General features: G+C 36.2%; 1 protein-coding gene across 1 annotated transcript in view; it reads right to left on the bottom strand.

Annotated features, from left to right (window-relative positions):
• LOC140747959 (transmembrane protein 151B) overlaps positions 1 to 25552 on the bottom strand; it is a 65125-nt gene that overhangs the window by 7247 nt on the left and 32326 nt on the right. Inside the window, exons 2-5 of the mRNA XM_073080662.1 lie at positions 17302 to 17450; positions 9008 to 9211; positions 3119 to 3203; positions 134 to 299 (exon numbers count right to left, since the gene is read on the bottom strand). Coding sequence (XP_072936763.1) covers positions 134 to 299; positions 3119 to 3203; positions 9008 to 9211; positions 17302 to 17450 — 604 coding nt within the window. The remainder of the gene's footprint in view (positions 1 to 133; positions 300 to 3118; positions 3204 to 9007; positions 9212 to 17301; positions 17451 to 25552) is intronic.

The raw sequence follows: 25552 nt of genomic DNA, 5'->3' as shown, positions 1-25552 counted from the left end.
TAACGTAAGAGGCCGCGGGCTACGAATTACACTTTATAGAACTTTACAGTACCTATATATTATCAAATTACTACACGACCACTTCTTCCTAACATCACATTATGTTAATTAACCAAAATTTGCATCTTCTTACCGCTAGCTGCTTCGATATTAGCAAACGCGAACCCCTTGCTGAAGCGGACCTTGGTGATGGGTGTCTTGGAGTCCAGCACCAGATTCCTGGAGGCATCCCGCTGGCCACAGCACGCGTGGGCGAACGACGTGCTCGCACTATGAGTGTTCACACGTTCGTAGTAGACCTGCCCACGAAATTGTTAGGTAAGACCAGGTGCTTATAAATGAGCTGTAGCCTGTGTATCCAGGCAGATACACGAGGTTCTAATGTGTATGTGTTGAACGTTACATAAGTAACTTTATTTTATACAGGAGTAGCAGATGAGCATGCAGTCCACCTGATGGTAAGTGGCTAGTGCCGCCCATGGACATCTGTAATCAGCCCCAGATAGGATTAGATATTCCTACCTGAGGTCGGCCACAGATGCACTAATTCCTCCGAGGAGTAAGCTGGAAAAGTAAGTCTCCTTTACCACACCGTTCCAACCAAAACACAGCAGCGTTTAACACTGGTGTTATGAGGCACAAATGGGTGTGGCGGTGGTGCCGCCGGAGTCGAATAATAAAAGGTTCTACCACCTTCTACTATAACCACGAGGCGTATTGCGAGCGCCTTTACAGTTGCAGCTTGCTATTTAGTATGAGGCTTTATGCAAAGTTACCCAGGTTGTAATTCCGCAAAGGTGAAGGTAAACATCAATTCAAGTTATCCTTTTTTTTAATTTTAAACTTTTGTGAAATAAAGCTATTATTTTTTAAATATTTCGCACCAAGTAATACATTCTACTTTTTATTTCTATCTTTAATAAAATACCTTAGGCGTATGAGATAGGCATATGAGTCGTCACGATTTGTATTTTTACAATTAATTAAGTCGAACAATATCAGCTATTATAATCAGCTCATCTTAGAGGATGATTTTTTGTAATATTTTACACATAAATACCTGTCTGGATTAGATATCGGAAATTGGATTAGACTTTTTAGTTGTTCTATTAATTAAGTCGAACAATATCAGCTTTTATAATCAGCTCATCTGTATCGAATGCATGTATCGGTGATCAGTAACCCAACTACTAAGTAAATTGTAAGCTCGATAGAGCAGCATATGTGCTGTAACCTGCTCCTGTTTAGTATGCATTGAACCGGTTACCGTTCCCAAACTTCGTAATTTGCATGTGAGTTACCTATCTGGTTCAGATATGAGAAGTTTAGTTAGACTGTTTATATTTTATAAACTACAGTGAGATGTGTTATATGTTGAATATGCTTTATTCCCTATTGAGGTCCCTTAGGGGACATTTTTTTTTAATATTTTACACATAACTACCTATCTGAATTAGATATCAGAAATTCGATTACACTGTTTTTATTTTATGCACTACAGTTATGCTTATGTTGCATATAATAGCCATCAAGTAGCCCGTCTACCTTATTTGGTTTACTTATAAAAAATATCCATATGCTTATCTCCAAAAAAATATCCCCTTTTAAAACCCCTTAGGAGATAATCTTCAGTGCAAAGTTTGATATTTCTAAACCCGCTAGTTTAAGCTGTGTATTCTGACAGTCACTGTAGAGTTTAGTAAGTAAGTAAGAGTTTAGATGGCATAATCCTAGTTGAAGTAAATATGTTAAAAGTTTGCTTCAAGGATCTGTATTCCATGAACACTTAAACAAAAATATATACACTTTATTTTAAAATATTTCACATGTAAAAGTTTGAATTTTAGTTCAAAACTCTACTAAAATTTTAGTCAAAATAAAATCACATTATAGCAAAATCTGAACATTGAATGAAACGGTTTAACGTTCTAAAATATATATTCAAAGAGCTACAAACGGTCCATTCGACAGCTACGACATTGAATTCGAATTTACGAAAGTAACACGTCACACCTGCGTTGCAATTTCTCGGAGACCTAACAGTATTCAGAATAGTATTTGAATTTTCATACGCAGAAAATAGTCCTTACTTAACGCTCATTGGCTGCTATCGCTTGAGCAAACGGTGGCTTTACTTTACTTTAGCTTTAACATTATTTTTGCTTTAGCTTTAGCGTTAAAGTAGTGGTTAATGTGACTGTTAAAATTTGCTCAACGACTATTTTATAGCTTATGATATTCGACTAATGATGTTTTTTTTTAAATCAAACATGTGCGTTAGTTCAAAGGAGAAATATTGCCTTTAGATATTACCACTATTATACATAAAACTAGCTGACCCGGCAAACGTTGTGTTGCCATATAAATAGAAAAAATGTTAAGGGTGAACAATCCTTATCACTTACTGGTATGAAAAAATATATTATTAACATTATAACCATTTAAACAACTATACTAAAACCTTTTATTATAACGGTTTGGATGAATAACGACACACTTATCAATAAAAAAGAAGAGGATATCCGAATAATAAACATATTTTAGTAAAATCATGCTCTTAAAATATTTCAATAGAATGGTTTTAAAATTCAATTAACACATGCAAGAAGAATAAAAAAATATTTTAACAACGATTAAAATAAAAATACACTACTTCGTAATAACAAATCGCTTACGTCACCAACATAAACATAACAACTAACCAACAAGCCAACAAAAAAACATTTGTGTCACAGGGGTAGGTATTTTTGGCTTATAAGAAAAAAAAACGCTTTCTACACTCACAACCACACACTAGAATTCCCTGTATCGTGGGTGCTTTGGACACACACAAGACAACTACACAAACACCCAGACCCAGAAACATAAATCTAAATTCTTCATTTAGAAATCTGTCTAGCCGGGGATCGAACCCGAGACCCTCTGTGCGTCAGACCGGCATGGTGACCGCTCCGCCACGCGGCGAAGATTTTCTATAATACAACAAGACTGTAACACTAGGTTTTACTTAACTCCCGTTTTCAAATATTTTACCTACCAACAAGCAAACAAAACATAAATCACATTACACATCTTCCAACACATATACGTGGTATAAGGGGGAACATACACCACCCACCTGCGTCGTCGTGTACGCATCACCGTTCCTGTAACGCGTCACCTGCCGCTTCCGACGCACGTAGTGATAACATATCGCTTTCCACCTGCGAAAAAATCAATGATATTATTCATGTATTAAAGTTCTCGTGATGTGACAGGATATTTGGTTTGTAAGATTTTCTATAATATAACAAGATTGTAACACTAGGTTTGGCTTATCTCTCGTTAATACATGTTTTGGCTAACAAAGATCGACATTAGACAATTTCTGCATACTAAAAATGATTATATTTCGATTCTTGGCATGCAAAATTTGGGTTGATTGAATATTCATATTAGGCGTAAATGGCGTGGTTTCTACAACAGAAGTTTATTCAATGTATGTCCGTTTTATAAATAATACCTATGCATCTATGGAAATATCCAATGGGACAGCCTCCTAAGACTCCTATTTTATTCAAATTATTTTAAAATAACGTTCAACAGCAGTTAAAACTATTCATCATAGGGTGTACAATAAATTACAATAATTTAGAAATTATATTAACTGTGGAACTTTTAGCCAGAATACTCAACATAAAAATTGTTTGATTGGATTACTAGACGTAGGCCATATAGAAGCGATGTGGGACGCGGACAGGGAAAGACGCGGCCGAAGTTATTTATATGAGTAGTTAGGGTATTGTATCGCTCGGCTTCGTTTTCTAAAATACTTATATAAAAGTAGAAAACAATAAAAAAAGCACCGCATTTGCGCCCGATATCTCTTCTACCTGACTCGTGATTTTAATGGAAATCAGACAGCTTGTCAGAAACTAGTTGAAAACGCCTAGTCGAGTCTAGATAAACGATTTCACAAATATAGGCTTTATTTTTCCTGAGAAATCATTTTTCATAAAATGTAGCAATAATGAAAAATTAAAACCTCGGACCACGAGAACTTCTTAATGAGTTTTTATACGAGAGCTTTTATTGCAGAGTCCTTGAAAAAATAGGCTAATGAAGTTGAAGCGTCCTAGAAAAGCAAAGCGGTAAACTTTTTTGGATTAATAACCGTGTAATTAATTAGTTGGTCTCATTATCCCTAAGTATAATATTTAATTTAATATGTACAACGCCAGCGTGAACTTTTGTCAGTGTTAATGACCTTCGGGACTAACTTCGCGAGTCTCTCCAAAGATTAAGTTGTGAAAAGTATTCTGTATTTTGTGCTTCTGTATTTTCATTTAGAGGCTCACCCTCTAGCCCTCCCCTTGCACTCCGGCAACCCTCGTGAAGCAGAGGGACGAGGTGGAGCAATACATCGCTGGACAAATCAGGTAAGACGCCAATCCTACTTGACATTTGTGAAGGATGTCCATTCGTGGTAGAGTTTTAAGTGGTGTGATTAATCGTTAGGTACTTCAATCAAGGTTTGAAGGTGTTAGAACTATTTGTGGTTCGACTCCGGCGGCACCACCGCCACACCTATTTCTACCTAATAACAGCAGTGTTAGGCGCTGCTGTGTTCCGATTTGAAGGGTGTGGTAAGGGAGACAGACTTTTCCGAGGCGTTCCAGCTTAGTCCTCAGGGGTAGCGGCGCATCTGTGGCCGACCTCAGATAGGAATATCTAATCCTATCTGGGGTTGATTACAGATGTCAATGGGCGGCAGTAGCCACCTACCATCAGGTGGATTGCATGCTCGTCTGCTACTCTTATATTATAAAAAAAAAACTTCAATCTTAGATAAATAGGCCTGCATAAGGCTGTACAAACCAAATGCAAGTAACCTCGAAGATTAAAATCCCTTGTATAAACTTACAAAGAGCCGGATCCTTAAATAAGGCGGAACGCATACGGCCCGCGGGCCGACGATTACCATCGCCTAAACCAGCGGTCGGCAACGCGCGGCCCGCGGGCCGCTTGCGGCCCGCGGACGTCTTACTTGCGGCCCGTGAATGTTTTGTAAATAGGTCCTAATAATATCAAAATAAAAGCATGAATGAACCGCAAACAACCCGCGCAACAACAACCGCAAACAGCTCGCGAATGAACAATAAATGACCGAGTAGTAGTAATTTTGTAATTTTAGCTGTAAACGTAATGAATTACATTACGTGTACTAATTAAATTCTGTATGTTTTAAGAATTGAAGAGCATTTTCATTTTTTCTAAGGGATTTGTTGAATTATACAGGTATATTCGGCTTCTGGGGTTTATATAAGGACGCCATATCTATAACTCAGTTCAAAACAAAGACTCTGCTAAAGTCTGGAAATTTCTAAGAACTTTAGGAGTGGGAAAGTCTCGCCAAGAGTGTCCATCAAATCTAAATTTAAATCTGCTATGTCAGCATTTCTCCACCACTTCTTGCTTTGATAGTGCAAAAAAACAACAGACATTGAATTATCTTTCTAACTTTGCCACTCCTGGACATCCGGCATTTGAATTTCGCGCCTTCACTGATCGTGATGTTGAACAGAGCCTTCTCACTATCCACTCGGACTGCGTTGGTTGTGACGGCATTTGTCGTAAGATGATCATTCCTATCATTGACATCATAACTCCTATTTTGACCTATATCCTCAATTACTCCATCTCGACATGCAGTTTTCCTCTTATCTGGAAAGAAGCTCAAATTATCCCCATTCCAAAGAAGTCCAATCCATCTAGCTTCTCTGATTACCGTCCTATATCCATCCTACCTTTTCTGTCCAAAGTTCTCGAGCGTCTCGTATACCAACAACTCAGTTTCTTCATATCCAAATATAACCTTTTAAATCCCTTCCAATCTGGTTTCCGTCCCGGTCATAGTACGACCACTGCCCTGTTGCATATCACGGATGACATCCGCCGAGGCATGGACAACCAACAGCTTACAGTGTTAGTGCTATTGGATTTTAGCAGTGCTTTTAGCTCTGTGGACCATGATGTCCTTTTGTCCATTCTCCGCTCGTTCAACATATCTCCGACAGCGATAGGCTGGTTTCAAAGTTACTTGCATGGTCGCCGGCAACGTATTCAGGTACAGGATACTCAATCTGCTTGGTCTGATATGCTTGCTGGGGTACCACAAGGTGGCGTTTTGTCCCCTCTTCTTTTTTCTCTCTTTATTAACTCCATAAGTAACAATTTAACTTCTCTCTACCATCTTTACGCAGATGATCTTCAAATATACCAGCGAACTACATTAGGAGATCTACCTAGCACCATCCACTCGGTACATGATGATCTGGCTCGTATTTTAGCTTGGAGTGATGCTCGAGGCCTAAAAGTTAACCCTAGTAAAACACAAGTTATTATAATAGGTAGTTCTCGCCTATTATCTAAAGTTGATCTCAATGTGTTACCTAATGTAAGTTTTAATGGATTACGCATACCATATAGCGATAAAGTCAAGAATCTCGGCTTATACTTTGACAAACACTTATCATGGGCACCTCAAATTGATGAGGTAAGTAAGAAAATGTTTTCCGTGGTTGGCTCGTTCAGGAGGCTTCGTAACTTTCTCCCTACGGCGACTAAAATTGCGTTAACAAAATCCTTACTCTTCCCCATTCTCGACTATGCCGATGTTTGCTATCTTGGTTTAACTGAAGAGCAACTTAATAAACTTGAGCGTCTTCAAAACTTGTGCATTCGTTTCATATTTGGTATTCGCAAATATGAACACATATCCGATTATCGAACTAAACTCAAGTGGCTTCCAATCAGACTTCGCCGGAATGTGCATATACTTTCTGCACTTTACTGCGTGCTGTTTAGCCCCAATGCTCCTTCCTATTTAAAAGATCGTTTTAAGTACCTTCACCTTACTCATGATCACTGTCTTCGCTCTTCCATAAATCTCTCACTCCAAACTCCCTCTCATGCTACATCCTTCTTCAAAAATTCCTTTTCTACTTTTGCTGTTACCTTGTGGAATAAACTGCCCCTCTCCATACGTCGTGCTAAATCTCTTGATACTTTTAAAAAGGAAGTTATAAAATTATATTCAAATCCATGACCTTCCTTTTCGCTATCGTCATTTGTATGTATGTCAAAGATATTATGTTCGCTATCAATATTTATTATCCTGTCATTTGCTTCATGTGTTTGTGTTTATTTCTCTTTTTGTTTTTTGTGTAGTATATTAACTATACTATGTTTAATATTCCTCCCCTAACTTGATACACACTTCCCACTTTCCTCACTACCCTCCTTACCTTTTCCATGCATAGGTTGTCTGGAAGAGATCGCTGCTTAGCAATAAGGCCGCCTATTGCATACAATTAATTAATATAATTGTGTACTATTTTTATGTTCTATTGAAGTGTGCAATAAAGAATATCTATCTATCTATCTATCTATAACAAGTGCGGCCCGCCTTTAGTTTATTTTGCCACTGAGTGGCCCTTGCCTGCTAAAAGGTTGCCGACCGCTGGCCTAAACCATTCGAAAATTTTAATAAATAATTAGCTGCCAAATAAGTTATTCGAAGTTTTTGTTTTATTTTTCTCGAATTATGTTATTAACCGACTTCATAAAGGAGGTGGTTATCAATTCGGCCGGTATATATATTTTTTATGTATGCACACGAATTACTCCGCCGTTAGTGGACCGATTTTTATTTATGAATACTTTTCGAATAGCATTTATTTTTGTGTCACAAGCAAATTCAAGCACTAAACACAAGTCAAGCAAGTCGATTCGTTAATGTTATTGGATAAGTTTTTGCCTAGACGCGCTTTACTTATTCGAGATTAGTTTTTCAAGTATACGAAGTTATTACTTCTTTTATTACATACTTACATGTTGTTGTACACTCAGACATTATTACTGAAAATACTTTTTGTTTTGTTTATAACGTATTTCAATGTATTCAGATAACTTTTAGTCAAGTAATCAAGACTAAACGAAGCTACAAATTCTTGAATAACATAGAACTTAAACATGAATAAAAAATAAATTTACCAGGAGAGGTTTATTAATTACATATACCTACATATTATTTTATATATTGTATCATTAAACTTTCAAGTTTAATGATACTAGTATTCTAGGTCTTTGTTTACTACTTAAATAATTCAAGACCCAATCAGTATTAGAGTAAAGTCTAGAGTTTGAGAGTAGAAAGCATCTCAAAGAGACCACGAAACAGCCAAATTTGGTCGTATTGTATAACTATCGCCACTAAGAAATTTGTGATCATCAAAGGCGGATGCCACATATGTAAGTCAGCTGACATTGATAACCTACCACCGAAACGCAGTTCACTTGATTTTAAATAGCTACTGCCGTCTATGGATATCTGCAATCAACCTCAGAAAAGACCAGATTCCCATCTAAGGTCGACCGCAGATCGCCTCCTTCGCTACGTCGCTACCCTTTTGTTTCCAACCTGTACCCTTACCATGAATTTTCAAAACATCCCACAATTTTACGTTACGTTTACTCAATCCATTATTCTGTTCCGTTTGCTTCAGTAGACTGAATAAATAACAATAAGTAAGTGCTCAAGTGACGATGTCTCCCTCACATGTTCGCAAAAAAAGAGTGACGAAACATAAAGCGCCATTTTGTCAATTTAGACATTTAATGTGACGTTACTGACACCATAGTTCTGATACAATCCGCTAGGGGCGCTGATTGGAAATTGTATGGGCAAATAAGTAAACAAATACCACAACAGTCATATTTGTGAAAACGTAAAACTCATGGTAAGGGTACTGAACTGCATTGGTAGTATGTCTCCCTCACACCCTTCAGACCAGAACAAAAACGCATAACACTGCTGTTATTAGGCATAAATAGGTGTAACGGTAATGACGCCTGAGTCGAACCACAGAGGGTTCTACTACCATTAATATCTCCTTCACCTTATCTTCTCATATATCTATCACTTTTCATTCAGTTAGTTTATTAAAAACTTTGCTTGGAAACTCACCAGACTCGAGGCGTAGCGGTCCTCATAGCATGCACCCTGGCGCTGACGGCAGCGACATCTACCCGCCTCGCCAGCTGGATCCGCGCGGTACTGTGGTAGCACTCCACCAGGTACACCAAGTAGAGAAGCAGCACGAACGCAATGGGAATGTACGCGTAACCCACGTCGCATGGTGACTCCCGGACTGTCCGCTTAATCGGGTACCTAAGAGATATGATACTGATTTAAAGGTAATCGGTTACTGATGGTTGTAACAAATAAATGGAAATTTAAATACAAATTAATATTTTTATGTAATCTATTACGCGATAATATATTAATCGCATTAATCAAAAATGTGTAGGTACGAGTACCTTAACATTTTATGTATTCAATCGATTAATGCGTTGAATATAATTATCACTTGCGTGGAGAATATGGTGAAAAAAGAAACCTACTTAAAAGTTTTTTCACTCGAAAAAGTTGTCAAAAGTTTATATAATTTACCGCATTTGGCCTGCGAGGTGTTCCACTCTGCTCAATAATGGCCAGTGGCAATGAAAAGGACAATGGAAGTTTTCCGTCTTCTATTTCGGATTATTCGTGTCGTTGGGGCTAGTGACTTCAGATAGGCTCATTTACGACCACTTCATAAAGTAATAAACATTTCGGTGTTTGTAGTTAGATATAAATAAATAAACTGCTGTAGAATCGCCGAGTAGCGAAGCAATAACGTGCTTCCGACTGTTAAACACGAAGTAATAAAAACTTTTACTCTACGTTGCCGTAAAACTTTGTGTTTCAGTTCTAAAACCACATCTAAAGTTTATAAAATAGCGACATTGCAATGTGTTATAAGGTGATGGCAGTAAGCAGTGATAGTCTAGTGGTTAAGGTTCAAATCCCAGGAAAGCACCTCTGATTTTTCAAAGTTATGTGCGTATTAAAAAATAATTATCACATGCATAAATGATAAATTTTAATAATAATAATAAGGTACACACAACATTAGATAGGCTCATTTACGACTTCTTCATAAAGAAGTAAACATTTCGGTGTTTGTAGTTAGATATAAATAAATAAACTGCTGTAGAATCGCCGAGTAGCGAAGCAATAACGTGCTTCCGACTGTTAAACACGAAGTAATAAAAACTTTTACTCTACGTTGCCGTAAAACTTTGTGTTTCAGTTCTAAAACCACATCTAAAGTTTATAAAATAGTAGACACTGCAATGTGTTACAGATATTGGGATAAACTTTGTTATAAAAAAAAAATTACCATAAAATTTCACTATTCATGAAACATATTATTTTCTCTTTTATGTCCTATAGTCTAGTTTTAGAGTCCTATAGTCCCTCTCAATTTGTATAGGTTGTTACTAATATCCTAAGAAAACAAGAAAATATATTTTTAATTTATAAAGTATATAAATACATTCAAAAGATTATTTCTACTATTGTTTTATTAATAGTCCGGATTTAAATAAATCCATAATATCTATCCAAGTTACCAACGCCTACAAACATAAACTTTAATAAAAATATCATACATTTTTTATGAAACTTCAAAGTTAAAGAGGTCACAATAATTTGAGAGGCGAAATTGTAGTCATTATGTGCAGGCGGTGAACGGATGAAGTGTGGAAGAATAATGGCTGCAAAAGTATGTTAAAAATGTAGCACTTGAGGCGATCTAACATTATTTGAATAAAAAATGAACTTTTACTTTTGTACCTTACTCTACAGTTGTATATGCGCGCACTTCTTTGCAGAAATTCGAAGGATGTAGGTAATAAAGCAAAGACATTTACACTAGTCGATTAAACTTCGTCCTCAAGGTAGTAACTGATGTGTCTCCAAACTCAAGATTAATATTAATTACATTATTATATCAAATAATCTATACTTATAATAAATCTGTAGAAAGGTCAATTCTGTACATGAAATATATTTCCAAAATAAATATCAGGGGGTGATTAGGGATCGATACTGATGCCAATAATGCAATCAGTACAATTTTTGTCTGTCTGTCTGTCTGTCTGTCCGTATAACCGTTATAGAAACAAATTCTACTCGACGGATTTTAATGAAACTTGGTTCAATTATTTTTCATACTCCTGAGCTCGTTACAGTATACTTTTCATCACGCTACAATCAAAAGAAGCAGAGCAGTGATAGGAAATGTTGGGAAAACGGGAGAAGTTACTCCATTTTTTAAGCTTTCGTCGCGTGTGAAACCCTAATGGTTAAAGCTACACAGAAATGATGTATGACGGAAATGCTCTCCTTAAAATTATATACAAAATATCCAACGACAGCATATGTCTATCTTTTATGGTTAGCTCATAATAACACGAGTAACTCCCGATAGTTTAGCAGTTCGAAGCTTTCTGATTATATTTGTCTACTCCTACGTTTATAACAGTCATTCCTAATTTAAAAAGTTGTGACAAAAAATAAGGGTTGTTCACCCTCAATTTCTTTTTACTTAAATGGCAACACAACGTTTGCCGGGTCCAGCTAGTTTTAAATAAATAGTTGGTATAAGCCTCTGACAAAGAAAACTGCATGTTTGTTATAAATCCTCAATTACATAAAAATACCTAGCTTTATCCATATCGCTCTAAAAATAATTACCACTTGTTACTTCGATAACAAAAACATGCAATATTGTGCTAATAATAGTTACCGATGCCCACCATGCATGCATGGTAATATTTGCATAAATTATGACCACACGCATTGCGATTCGCGTCACGTCCTGCCCCACAAATAAATCAACAACAATAAATTACAATGGGTGACGTCGCCTAATAAATTATACTGGAAACGTAGCGTAGTAAAACGTAGTGATGACGTAGGCTATATTTTTTGTCATGGCTATTTGTTTTACGGCTGGACGGTTGCAACTCTTTTTACCCGAGCGTATGTATGTATGTAGGAATGTCTCACTTTTTGGCAAGCCTTTCGACCCACAAGGATTGATGGATTTAAGATATGTGGTGTTGCTAGATTCGTCTAAATTATGGGATTGATATAGGCTGCAAACATTCCCTTTTCAGTTATGGTTAAGCAGTCCAATATTTGTTTTTATTATAATTACGATATATGTAATATGCTGGGATTGCTGGGCACAGATCTTTTCCTGCAACTGTAAAGTTACTCTGCACCACGCTAGTCCAATAGTTAAATGGTTAAGGAAAGTACGGGCACAGTATAGATCCTTATACTATGGTACGGGTTATCGGCTGTATAAAATATTTGCATCCGGAAGGTTTTCGACAAGATTTTACGACTGTTTTCAACTATAAATCGGAAACCCGGAATCGGAAATGAGAATTAGTCTCTAGCGGTCACCCATCGCACTCACAATCGCGACCAGCGTTGCATAAGAAGAAAACTGAATCTACATTAAACTAACATTTATTCTTTTAATTATAAAAATAGAAAAACTGCGCCGTGTTTATAAAGAAATACGGATAACAAAGAAACAAGCAATATTCATATATTGCACAAGTTTAATATTCGCGCGTAAATAGCGCTTTTGCTATACTCTGGACCGTCAAAGGGTACGCCTTTGTTGCATGTACACGCATCAATGCACACGATTCGAGATATTGGATAACTTGTTGCATCCAACAATTTGGCAAGTTAAAAGCTATACGTAGATATAACTTGTTTTGATTCTAGATTTGCACAAACAATAAGGAATGATAAACGAAAATTAAATTAAATTAATAGTTTCGGGGCATACGTAGATCTTAACCGATTTACAAAGTTAAGCACTGTTGGGAGCGATCGGAAATTGGATGGGTGAACGCTAGTGGCGAAATTTTACGTGGCGTAGTGCTTACGTGCTTCAGAGGGCACATTAATTTGTCGGTCCCGGTTATTATTATTAGGTAGCACTCGTTAACCTAATCGCTTACCTGATGGATGGAATCGTCAACTCTCGTCGGAGATCTTATGAGTCTATGAGTAAGTCCAGCAGTGGAACGTAAAATGGGTTGACGCTAAGGGACCCACGAGATTCAAGAACATCTTCTTGTAATACATCTAGTGTACCAATAAACACTTAATGCATTATAACAATATTTGTATTAAAGAAAGGTTTGTGTAGAGGTAGATACTGTTTTAAGAACTTAAGGATAGACATGTACACTATATTTTATACTAGCTGACCCGGCAAACTTTGTACCGCCTCAAAATCTATTTATCAAATATCGTGGATAATGTAGCTTTCGAATGGTGAAAGAATTTTTAAAATCGGTCCAGTAGTTTATGAGCCTATTCATTACAATCAAACAAACAAACAAAGTTTTCCTCTTTATAATATTAGTATAGATAAACACAACGACAAATGTACATGTAATGATCTAATATCCCATGGAAGTAACAAAATAGGGAAAGAGACTCAATAACGTAAAAGCTTCCTACTGATTCAATTTAGATGTTTTCAGAAAAACGATGTTTTTGTTATTCCTATTTACTCGTACATAAAGATACACTTCTTTTTTATGTTTGTGAAATATGAGCACTAACCAGAAATGTTCAAAAATGCTTTTTTTTGTATCATAGAAGTAGTAGACGAGCATGCAGTTCACCTGGTGGTAAGTGGCTACTGCACCCATGGATATGTGTAATCAACGCCAGATAAGGAAACAGAAGAAGAAGGAATATGGAGAAGAAGAAAGAATTAGGAGTTGGAAGATCTAGTGGCCGAGCCGAACATCATCGGTGAGATAAAAGCACACAGACTCCGCTGGCTCGGCCATGTTGAAAGGATGGGAGAGGATCGTGCTGTAAAGCGAGCGTACTTGGGTCTGCCAAGTGGGCGCCGTCCGGTTGGCCGCCCCAAGTATCGCTGGAAAGACGAAGTGGTGAAGGACCTGTGCGACCTCCGCGTGGACGATTGGCGGGAGATGGCGCAGGACAGACCGAAATGGAGGCTCTTATTGTCGGAGGCCAAGACTCATTTTGGGTCCTCGCGCTGTCCCACTAACTAACTAACTAACGCCAGATAAGATTAGATTCCTACCTGATGTCAAAGATACGCCGCTACATATGAGAACTGAGCAGGAATGCCTCGGATAAGTATGTCTAGGGAGACATACTTATCCGAGGCATTCCTGGTAAGGGTACCACACCCTTCAAACCCAATCGCAGCAGCGCTTAACACTGCTGTTATTAGGCAGAAATAGGTGTGGCGGTGGTACCGCCGGAGTGGAATTACAGACGGTTCAGCTACCTTCAAAAAGAATAGTATTGGCTCAGCAAAAAGGAGGCACTATAATAGGCAAACCAAATTACGACTAAATGTGACAATTACATGTTGAAGAGCTCAGTCAAAACAAATAACCTTTATTGATAAACAGTATTTGTCAAAGGCCTTAAATAATAACGTTTCGCAGTTTTTATTGAATTCCCAAGACAGTAGACAATAATACGAGAATTTAAGGACCAATTCAGAAACATTACAACGATTACTGTAAAAAAAACTTAGAATGGTAATGAAAACTTTCTTTGTCGTTCATTTTATTTATCAGAAACATTTATGACATGGCTGGGCCGTGGACAATATTGCTTTGGAAGTTCTTAAAACTAATTCGAAAACCTTGCAAGACACTGTAATAAAAAGAAGATTTATGTTTTATTATGAGTTTTCAAATGCACCATTGAATTTATTATCGCAATTGTTTATACATTTTACATTGTTTGGTCAGTGAGCAATATTGCTTTCAAATTTCTAACCGCAGCAATATTACTTTGAAATTTCTGAGAACTAATTCGGAAATACTTCATATTAAAAACTGAAGTAAATAGTTTCTTCTTTAAAATTTAAGTTGAAATAACTCATACAATTTATCAACGCCATTATTTATTATATTGCCTGATCAATAAGTCAATTTTCAGTTTTTTTTAAAATTCTAAACACAAATCAGGAAATACTATAACTGCGAGATACCGTAATACCGAGTAAAAAGGGCCGAGAAGTTAAACCAGCTTTCATATCGACCTCACGGTAGCTCGACGCCCAGGGCCATTACGCTGACGCATTATGTTCCTGAAGTTTATTCTGTTAATAAAGCGTAACTTTTATTCAGGTAAATCCATATCGTCATATTGTAATAAAATTTGGGACTAATTAAAGCATAAATATACTAGACATAGAAAACAAAACATTTTATAAAGTTAAAAATCCCAGTAACCTATTTTTACATGAATATTGTTTTTTTAACCAAAATACTGCTAAACATTGATGAAAGAAAACTGGAAGGTTTTAAGAAAGAAGAGCAAGGTTGGTCAACGGGCAATATTGCTTTGAAAGATCTGAGCCCTTATTCGGAAACAATATACTTGAAAAACTGAAACGAAACGAAAAACTGAACGAAAAAGTTTTCTTATTAAAAGTGTTTTTTTAAATAATCCATACAATTTAATTCTGCAATCCTTGATAACACTGCCTAGTTTGCGGGAAATATTGCTTTCAAAGTTCTAAACGCAAATCGGGAAATACTATATACCGTAATACCGAGTGAAAAGGGCCGAAAAGTTAACCCAGCTTTCATATCGACCTCACGGTAGCTCGACGCCCAGGGCCATTACGCTGACGCATTATGTTCCTGAAGTTTATCCTGTTAATAAAGAGTAGCTTTGTTCCTTTGTAGATATTTTTCACGTAATTTCAACATAATTTTGTACTAAAATACGAGTGAAGCGTAAATTATAACAAGCGTCGATAAAGTGAAATTTATTAAGCTAACAAATCCCTGTAATGTTTTATTGCTTCAATATATCAATTTTCTATAGAAACGCCGTTAATAAAAAAGATAAGTGGTGTTCGACCTCTCTGATGTTCTTATTTCTTTATCCGACAGTTGTTTGCACTTAATACTAGGCTATCTACTATCTTTGTAATATCAATCAGCGAATATAATAGGAGCGTTTAAACGTTTAAGATTACAGTTTTTGTGTCAAAACTTGTCAACATGTGGTTTAAAATATAAATCTCTATTTAAAATTTAATATTTATTAGGTAGTCTATACACTCTTTATTACCCTTTACTTTATTAATAACACCTTTTACCTTATATTTTGTCACTCGACGAATACATAAAATACTTTCTAGTCAGAATAAAGCTACATCTGTATTGGTTATTCTCAATAGGCATTGTTGAGCGAAATTCTTTGTTGCGTTCGTGTTCGTGTCAACTGCAAAATTGCATTTTCACGGAAATGCATTACTGAATCGAATGAAAAGGTTGAAGGCTATTATTATGAAATTCACTTGAAATTGTATAAACGAGCTTCATATATTTATTTATTGCGAAGCATCATTTGACGTTACGCCATTTATCTTCTACCCATTTAACACTGTTTTTCGCAAGTAGGAATATCTAATCCTATCTGGGGTTGATTACAGATGACCATATGCGATAATAGCCACTTACCATCAGGTCGACTGTGCGTCTGCTACTACCATTTATTCATTTATTAATACTTTATTGACCAAAACAAAGTTGTGGTGCAAAAGGCGAACTTAATGCTAAATAGCATTTTCTCCCAGTCAACCTAAAGGAAGTTGAAGGCATTTCAATAACTACTTGTCACAACAACCAATAATTTCCATCTTTAATGATGAAATGGGTCCTGTTTTTACATTTCGTTCTCGCTTGACATCTCTACTGCTTAATTTGCACGTATTTAATGTGTTGATACAACCATTTCGACTATTGAATTTAAACTTCCCCTAATTGGCGTTGTTACAAGAGGTCCTGAGCAATCCGAATATAGCTTTGTCCCATTATCGATTTCAATTTATCGATTCATATGTTTGAGGAGTGAACTATACTGCTTTTGCTTTGGAGAGGTCGCCGATCTAAGATCTTCCCCAATAGTTTTCGGTCTTTAGCCTGTTTATTCTGAGAGCTATATTGATAAAATTTGCTGATCTCCATTTACCATGATTCATTAGCCTGTTCAGTAACTCCAAACGTGTGAGGTGAGGTCTATCTAAGTCATCCTTAACTCATTACTGTCTCACTGCTGGGCACGGGTCTAGTTCCAACGCTATCGTTCACTACTCTAGCCAAGTGCAAATTGGTAGTTTTCAGACACCATTGAGATTTTTTAAACTCTCAAGCTTATAGGTTTCTACATGATGTTTTCCTTTAGAATTGAAGCAAGTGATAAATAATTTCTAATAAATTTGAAACATCAGAGGCGTGAACCTCGGACCCTGCGATTGACAGGATCGAGGATTAACAACTAAGCTTATCAGTGTTATCGTAACTAACATACTTTAAAGTACTTACGTGTTAAGGTCAATGAGCTCTCGGTCGATCTCCGCGGTGCTGCACCACGTGACTGAGGCCAGGCAACCGGCGATCATGAGTGTCAAGAGGAAGCACTTCCAGTTGCCCTCCCGCCTCAGCACGCCGCCCAGGCTCTGTTGCCTTGGTCGCTGTGGACAAATATTACAAGGTTACATTGATATTTTGGCGAATAACGTGGAAAATATTCTTATTTTTTATTATATAGGAGTAGCAGACGAGCGTGGAATCCACCTGATGGTAAGTGGCTACTTCCTCCTACCTGAGGTCGGCTATACATGCACCGCTACACCTGAGGACTAAGCTGGAACGCCTCGGAAAAGTATGTCTCCCTTACCACACCTTTTAAACCAGAACACAGCAGCGTTTAACACTACTATTAATAGTCACAAATAGGTGTGGCGGTGGTGCCGCCAGAGTCGAACCAGAAAGGGTTCTACCACCTTTAAATTATTACAATTGGGCCCGCAGCATATTATATAAATTCTTACGCAAAGTAAAGGTATAATAATATTATATTTAAAAACTTACAAGCCATCTCGCCCAAATAATGATAATAATTTTCAAGATTAGCTTATAAATACAGTCTTACATATAAAAGCGAAGTGCACACTCCGTCGCTAAGTCGCTTTAGTTAAGGGATGTACCTATACTTATTGTATTTAATTAACCATAAGTAAACAAAATGTCTAAGTAATTTTCATAGCACGACAAGTATTTTTCTGACATCAACTTACATAAATGTACAAATAATTCGTTCTGAGCCGATAATCCAACAAATACATCTCTTAAGTATGTTCTGACAAGTCACCTTCAAACTCGAAAAGTTCACAGACTTGGTACTTGACAACAAGGATTGTACAGATGCGTCACGTAATATTCAAATCAAATAAAGATACGTTTACAAAGTAAATAAGTCTGTTCGGATATTTCCCTCAAACATTTCATAATATATTACAGATTCCTTTTCATCAGAAAACAAATACAATGGAATGCCGAAGAATAATCTAATAAAACTACGAAGGACTGGTAGATGAAATAAAGAAGTTTTTTGTTTGGTCACTGTTTTTCCATTAATGTTAAATGCTCATTGTAATAATGCGTTCCATGTTTTATGAAAGAAAAGTAAGAAAAATATGTTGCTTAAATATTAAATACTTTTAGGATTTAAAATAATAATAAAATAAAAATATATATAATAAAATCGGGATTGTCAGTGAACCCGGTGGATGTCCAAATGATTATTAAGGTTTCTGATATAGGTCTCAGTAATTTATGTATCTAAGCTCGCATTATTATTGAAGATAGGTTATTTTCACTATTTCGAATATTTAATACTTGCATTAAAAGGCATCTGTGACCGACCCCTGAGGTAGTATTTAAATCCTATTTGTGGTTGATTTCAGATATCGATTGATGGTATTAACCACTAATTATCAACATTACTACATGCTTCCTTATTATATTAATTCATTACAAAAACAGAGCATACTGTACTGTACATAGGTATATAACATACACAGTTTTAATTGAAATCACTCACAGTTTCAATAAATACTTTAAAACCTAAATAGAAGTTTTAAGTGGTTCTGTAAAACGTCGAGAGCATCGAAAGAATAGAAAATAGTTTCGGGGACATGTTGACGGCGCCCGAGGAAAACTCAATTGAAGAATCCTCCCACTTTATTTACATTGTCCTAATAACTCCGTCCGGGTCCCCTTAGGGACTTGATCAAATATTTTTTTGGCCAGATGAGAAATTTACGACACAAAAATACTTTAATTCAAAGCCGGCTTTTTATGTTCAATGAATTGGCAAAACGAAGTAATATTTCATTGATTAATTTTGGTTGCTTTCGTTTTTATAACAAAATATACAGCCTTTATAGGAAACGATGCCTTTCAATTTAATATTATGTTAAAGATTCTATTCAAATCAATTCTGAAAAGAGCTATTTTTACATCTTTCAATATTAAATTGGCGTTTACGTAACTTGTTTACTCATTAAGTATTGAATATTTATCTACGTATATATCCAGGACTCCAAATGGAATGGTTAGTAGTTTTAACAAGATCAAAAAATAACCGAACACATTGAATAGGTATATATTCTTCCAACGTCCAGCAACAGTACTTGGCCAGCATGGTGGACTATTCCCTTTTCTAGGAAAAGCCACTTGCTAGCATTAGGCCACTAATGAGTTGACCACGATGCAGTCTATTACATGTGGTTGGGGATCAAATCTAGCCATAATTGCATGGCAAAGGGATCATCACGGTGATATAAGCGTTATAGGTAACAACACGACACGTAACAACACGACACGCATAATCTCCCAAGTGCGATAGTATTTCGCGAACCTCTACTCTTAGTTATTGCTAAATTATTCCCAATATGAAATCCATACTTAAAATGTTTAATACGTGATAAGTTTTAAATCCCCATATATCCTTTAATTGAAAACATCCCGTAATTGTTAAATGCTATTTAAATAATAAAATGTTATAAAAATATACTTTTAAATTTTATATTACTTTATGTTTTTTTCTCTTTTACGGACACTTCTCAATGCGCCGTAAGCCTTTTATGGCTTTGCGACCTCTTTGAAACTTCAGACTTGGTCACTTGTACACTTTTGGTCCACACTTTGATAATTTACTTTTAACTTCAGTGGAATTACATACAGTACTTAACTTAAATACAATAAGTACAGCATCCCTGAGCACCCATAACTTAGCGAGACTGATCTCATGAGGCTTAACCGATAAAATCAGTACGTGGCAAGCAATAAGTTAATCAGCTTATGGCATTGGTAAAACAAATGATTGAATAAATTACAGAATCAAATAGTAAGCTTCTCTAATCTAAGTAGTATTAAGTGTTACAGTTGTTAGTATTAGTCAGTATTATAGATATTAGTCAGCAGATATTAAAGTTAGACACTAGTGTTTCATTCTCATTTTTATAATTTTACAAAATATAATAAAGGCATATTAATGTTTTTATTATGGGATTCCCTAAATATCCTGATAGTATCTATTAAAATTATAGTTGTAGAGAGCTTTAAATTAATTTTGGTTATGACATCTAGTGTTGTTCAGACGAGTGTTTTAAATTTTAAAGTTGTATGCAAACATTAAAACAAAAGACTAAACTTTTTTACCACCACCATAACTACATAGGTACATCTGGTTATAAGAGTATTAATACGGCTGTATTCTGATTTGAAGCATATTTTTTAAAATATAAGAATAGCAAACGAACTTTTATTCCATCTGATGGTAAGTGGCCACTGCCGTCCATGGATATATAGGTATCTGTATATAAAACATTAAATAGTATTGAAATCCTACCTGAGATCGCGAACAAATTCGCCGCTATCCCTGAAGACTAAGTTGAAACACGTCATAAATCTCTCCGCATAACCTCGGCAGCTAAATGTAAAATTAGGTTTTGTTTGCACAAAGGCTAAAGCCCAAACAAACAGCCGCTCGCTACAGAATTGCATTTAGTTGGCTTTTCCATGCGTAAACAACGTGCAATTGAGCTGAGAGGGGCTTAAAGCTATTTATTATCTATAATGACATTTTGCCGCTATTGTTTGCTCTTGCATTAGCTTCCTACGAATCTCGTTGCTGATTGAGACCACTCTGATTGATTTCTATCACTAGTATGATTATGTTGATCGATTATAGAAAATAGAATCAGGTTTTGTAGCAAAGTAAGATATCAGTTAATTAAAGTTATTTTATTACTACTAAAGTTATAAGAATAAATTGGGTAGACGATTCCCGTATCGCATTTTAGCAACAATATAAGGAAACCTCAGTGGTAGCATCGCAAGGAAATTAGTAATAGATGTAAATAACCATATAACACAAAATCAAACCTGATGTAAAATTAGGTTTTGTTTGTACAAAGGCTAAAGCCCAAACAAACAGCCGCTCGCTACTGAATTGCATTTAGTTGGCTTTTCCATGCGTAAACAACGTGCAATTGAGCTGAGAGGGGCTTAAAGCTATTATCTATAATGACATTTTGCCGCTATTGTTTGCTCCTGCATTAGCTTCCTACGGATTTCGTTGATGATTGAGATCGCTCTGATTGATTTCTACCACTAGTATGATTACGTTGATCGATTATAGGAAATAGAATCACCTTTTATATGGAAGTAAGATATCAACAAATTGAAGTTATTTTATTAGTGCTAAAGTTATAAGTAAAAACTGCGTAGAAGGTTTCCGTATCGCATTTTAGCAGCAATATAAGGAAACTTCAGTGGTAGCATCAGCTAAATGTAAAATTAGGTTTTGTTTGCACAAAGGCTAAAGCCCAAACAAACAGCCGCTCGCTACAGAATTGCATTTAGTTGGCTTTTCCATGCGTAAACAACGTGCAATTGAGCTGAGAGGGGCTTAAAGCTATTATCTATAATGACATTTTGCCGCTATTGTTTGCTCTTGCATTAGTTTCCTACGAATCTCGTTGATGATTGAGATTGCTCTGATTGATTCCTGAGCTACCGTCGGTGTAATTATGTTATGGATTAAAGCGTATATGAGAAAGTAGTAAGTATCCGCTATTTAAAATTACTTATTGAGGTTGAGCAACAGCAGCAGTTGAGCAACAACTACCCTCGAGGATTAAGTTGGCACGCATCAGATAATTATGTCTCCTCTAACAGACCCTTCAAAACGGAATACAGCAGCGATTGGCACTGTTAATCTTAGGCAGAAATAGGTGTAGCTTAAATGTGTGTTACCTCCGGAGTCACATAAGATTACTCCGGAGTCACTTTTAAATAATGAAGTAGAAAACAAACATACATTCCACTTGTAGCGGCTTTTACATAAAGCCGATACATTGCTATTTCTGAGCACTACAATCATATCTAAGTCAGCAGCCACAATATTTCACCAAATCACAAGTGATAATGGTGGACACGAATAATGTAAGAAAGGGATCAAACCATAGGACCAAAGTTCTAAAAATTTTAAGTACAGTAATACTTTTTAATTTTTAACTCATTGCTATAATTACTATGAGTATGGTTTGAAATTGAAGTCAGCCTTATTCTAAGCCTATAAAATCTCCACTGCTTCCCTCCATTGCATCAGCATAGCTAAATTTTTCAGTCCATATACCTCCCCTAGTCAGGGCTCACCCAACACAGTTCACAGCTTTAGTTAATTAGAACACATCAAATCACCAACAAACATTGGTGGAAACTATTCTATTAAATTTGTCCAGTTTTCTCATGCGTAAACAAAGTGTAACTGAGTTGAGCGCTAATTGTTTAAATACTATATTGTTGAAGAGAATAGTGCTGAAGCACTAGTGCATTTGGGTTCTAATAGGGTGTGGTTTACATGTTTGTTCTATCTGAAGTCGAACACAGATAGATAGACAGATAGATAGATAGATAGATAGAAAGATAGATAAATAGAAAGATAGATAGATAGATAGTTGCCACCTCGGTGGAAGATGGTCGACTCGTATGTAAAAGTTGCCGACATATATTTCATTTCAAACACAAAAAATGCTTCAAGTTAGCCATATCGAACTTTTCTAAACATCTTGCATAAATACAAGCTCCGAACTGAGCCTTTTTTTTATAATATAAGAGTAGCAGACGAGCATGCAGTCCACCTGATGGTAAGTGGCTACTGCCGCCCATGGACATCTGTAATCAACCCCAGATACGATTAGATATTCCTACCTGAGGTCGGCCACAGATGCGCCGCTACCCCTGAGGACTAAGCTGGAACGCCTCGGAAAAGGCCATAGTCCACCGCGCTGGCCAAGTGCGTATTGGAGACTTTACGTTCCTTTCAGATATTTTTTTTTATAAATCTCTCAGCTATGCAGGTTTCTCACAATATTTTTCCTTCACCGTTAAGCAAGTGATAATTAATATCTAATACGCACATAACTATGAAAAATCATAGGTGCTTGGGATTTGAACCTCGGACCCTTCGATCGAGAGGCCGAGTTTCTTAACCACTAGGCTATCACTGTATTGATCCCTTCTATATCCAAAATCCATTAGTTCGACAAAGGTTCCCAACAGGTACGTTGTCTAACAAAGGCGAACCAACCTTGCATGTTCTTGCTAACAGATATTAATTAGACTCCAGCCGAACCACGAGCGTTTCACACAACCGCATAATTGCATTTAGCCATGTAGGTATACAACCGCATCGGTGTGGGATACGCTAAGGCTTAGCACACACTGAGCTTAAACGCCAGCGAAATAGAAATAGCTGGAAACGCAAAAACGCATACGAACACACACTGCTGGTGGCTTTTGGCTTAATTTTATTTTCAGTATCATCATGCATTTGTGGAAACAGCATGTGTTGTGGAGTTAGTTTTATCGATCGCCCATTGATCTGAAACTGATAAAAAACTGAATGCGTTTAAACGCAATGCGTGCGCCTCCATACTATTATTATGGGTCACAAAAATAATGTGCGATCGAAATGTAACAATTTACGTTTTTTAAATCAATCACTGAAAATAGTCATTAGTGCGTGTACTTGTATAGAAAGCAATGTGTTACATTTATTGCGGTTATACGTGGTTTATAGACCAGGGTCGATAATTTTTAAAACCAATTAAAATCGTAGTAGGATGAAACCCATTAGAAAAGGAGGGGAATATTATAAAAATGAAGGGAAAAATAATTTACGGGCGATCTGAGGTCGGGGATGGGGGTGAGTCTTTAAGGGTAAAAAACGGTTTTTCTCGATTTCCGGCAAAACTAAAAGTCCTATCGAAAAAAGTCAAATCACAAAGTTGTAGGTAATAAAAAGATCTAAAACTTTTGTAAATACACTTTTTTCACATAACCTCAAAATTTATGTGAAAAATTCAAAAAACCAAGTTTTTGGTTTTTTATTTTTATCTTTTACAAAAAAATTTTTTTTTTTAACGAAATTTGGCGAAAACTTACCTTTTTATGTCCCAAATACACTGTAATTTATTTGATTAAAAATATTTATTTTTTCACCTTATTTTGAATTAATATCGAAAAAACACCCTAATTTTCAATCGAAAAATCACCCGTCAAAATATCAGCTTTTTTCAAAAAGTTGGTATGTTTTCTGTTCGTTGAAATCTCTACTTTTTGATGGTGAAAAAAAAAATATATGTTGCTATAGTAAATCTTCTCAGAAAATGCAAAAAATAAAAAAAAACTCGAATTCGAAATTTGGATTTGAATTTGAAATTTGGAAGTGCTGGATACCACTAAACGACTCAAAGCTGCTTTTTTTATTTCATACACTTGCTTATCATCTGCCTTATTGCAGATGATACGCACAAAGCATTGCACAAAGGCTAAAGCCCAAACAAACAGCCGCTCGCTACAGAATTGCATTTAGTTGGCTTTTCCATGCGTAAACAACGTGCAATTGAGCTGAGAGGGGCTTAAAGCTATTATCTATAATGACATTTTACCGCTATTGTTTGCTCTTGCATTAGCTTCCTACGAATCTCGTTGATGATTGAGATTGCTCTGATTGATTCCTGAGCTACCGTCGGTGTAATTATGTTAATGGACTAAAGCGTATATGAGAAAGTAAGTAAGTATCCGCTGTTTAAAATTACTTATTGAGGTTGAGCAACCGCAGCAGTTGAGCAACAACTACCCTCGAGGATTAAGTTGGCACGCATCAGATAATTATGTCTCCTCTAACAGACCCTTCAAAACGGAATACAGCAGCGATTAGCACTGTTAATCTTAGGCAGAAATAGGTGTAGCTTAAATGTGTGTTACCTCCGGAGTCACATAAGATTACTCCGGAGTCAATTTTAAATAATGAAATAGAAAACAAACATACATTCCACTTGTAGCGGCATTTTACATAAAGCCGATACATTGCTATTTTTGAGCACTAAGATCGCTTCATATCTAATTCAGCAACCACAATCTTTCACCAAATCACAAGTGATAATGGTATACAGGAATAATATAAGAAAGGGATCAAAACTTAGGACCAAAATCTAATAATTTTAAGTACTGTAATAATTTTAAATTTTTAAGTCATTGCTAAAATTACTATGAGTATGGTTTGAAATTGAAGTCAGCCTTATTCTAAGCCTATAAAAACTCCAGTGCTTCCCTCCATTAATCCATCAGCATAGCTAAATTTTCGAGTCCATATACCTCCCCTAGTCAGTGCTCACCCAACACGGTTCACAGCTTTAGTTAATTAGGACACATTAAA

Source organism: Epargyreus clarus, unplaced genomic scaffold (assembly GCF_041222505.1).
Source record: "Epargyreus clarus isolate Ecla_fem2 unplaced genomic scaffold, WU_Ecla_fem_2.2 ptg000001l, whole genome shotgun sequence".
In the NCBI taxonomy this organism is placed as follows: domain Eukaryota; kingdom Metazoa; phylum Arthropoda; class Insecta; order Lepidoptera; family Hesperiidae; genus Epargyreus; species Epargyreus clarus.
The sequence above is the reverse complement of the archived record's forward strand: the minus strand, read 5'-3'. Positions and strand labels throughout refer to the sequence as shown.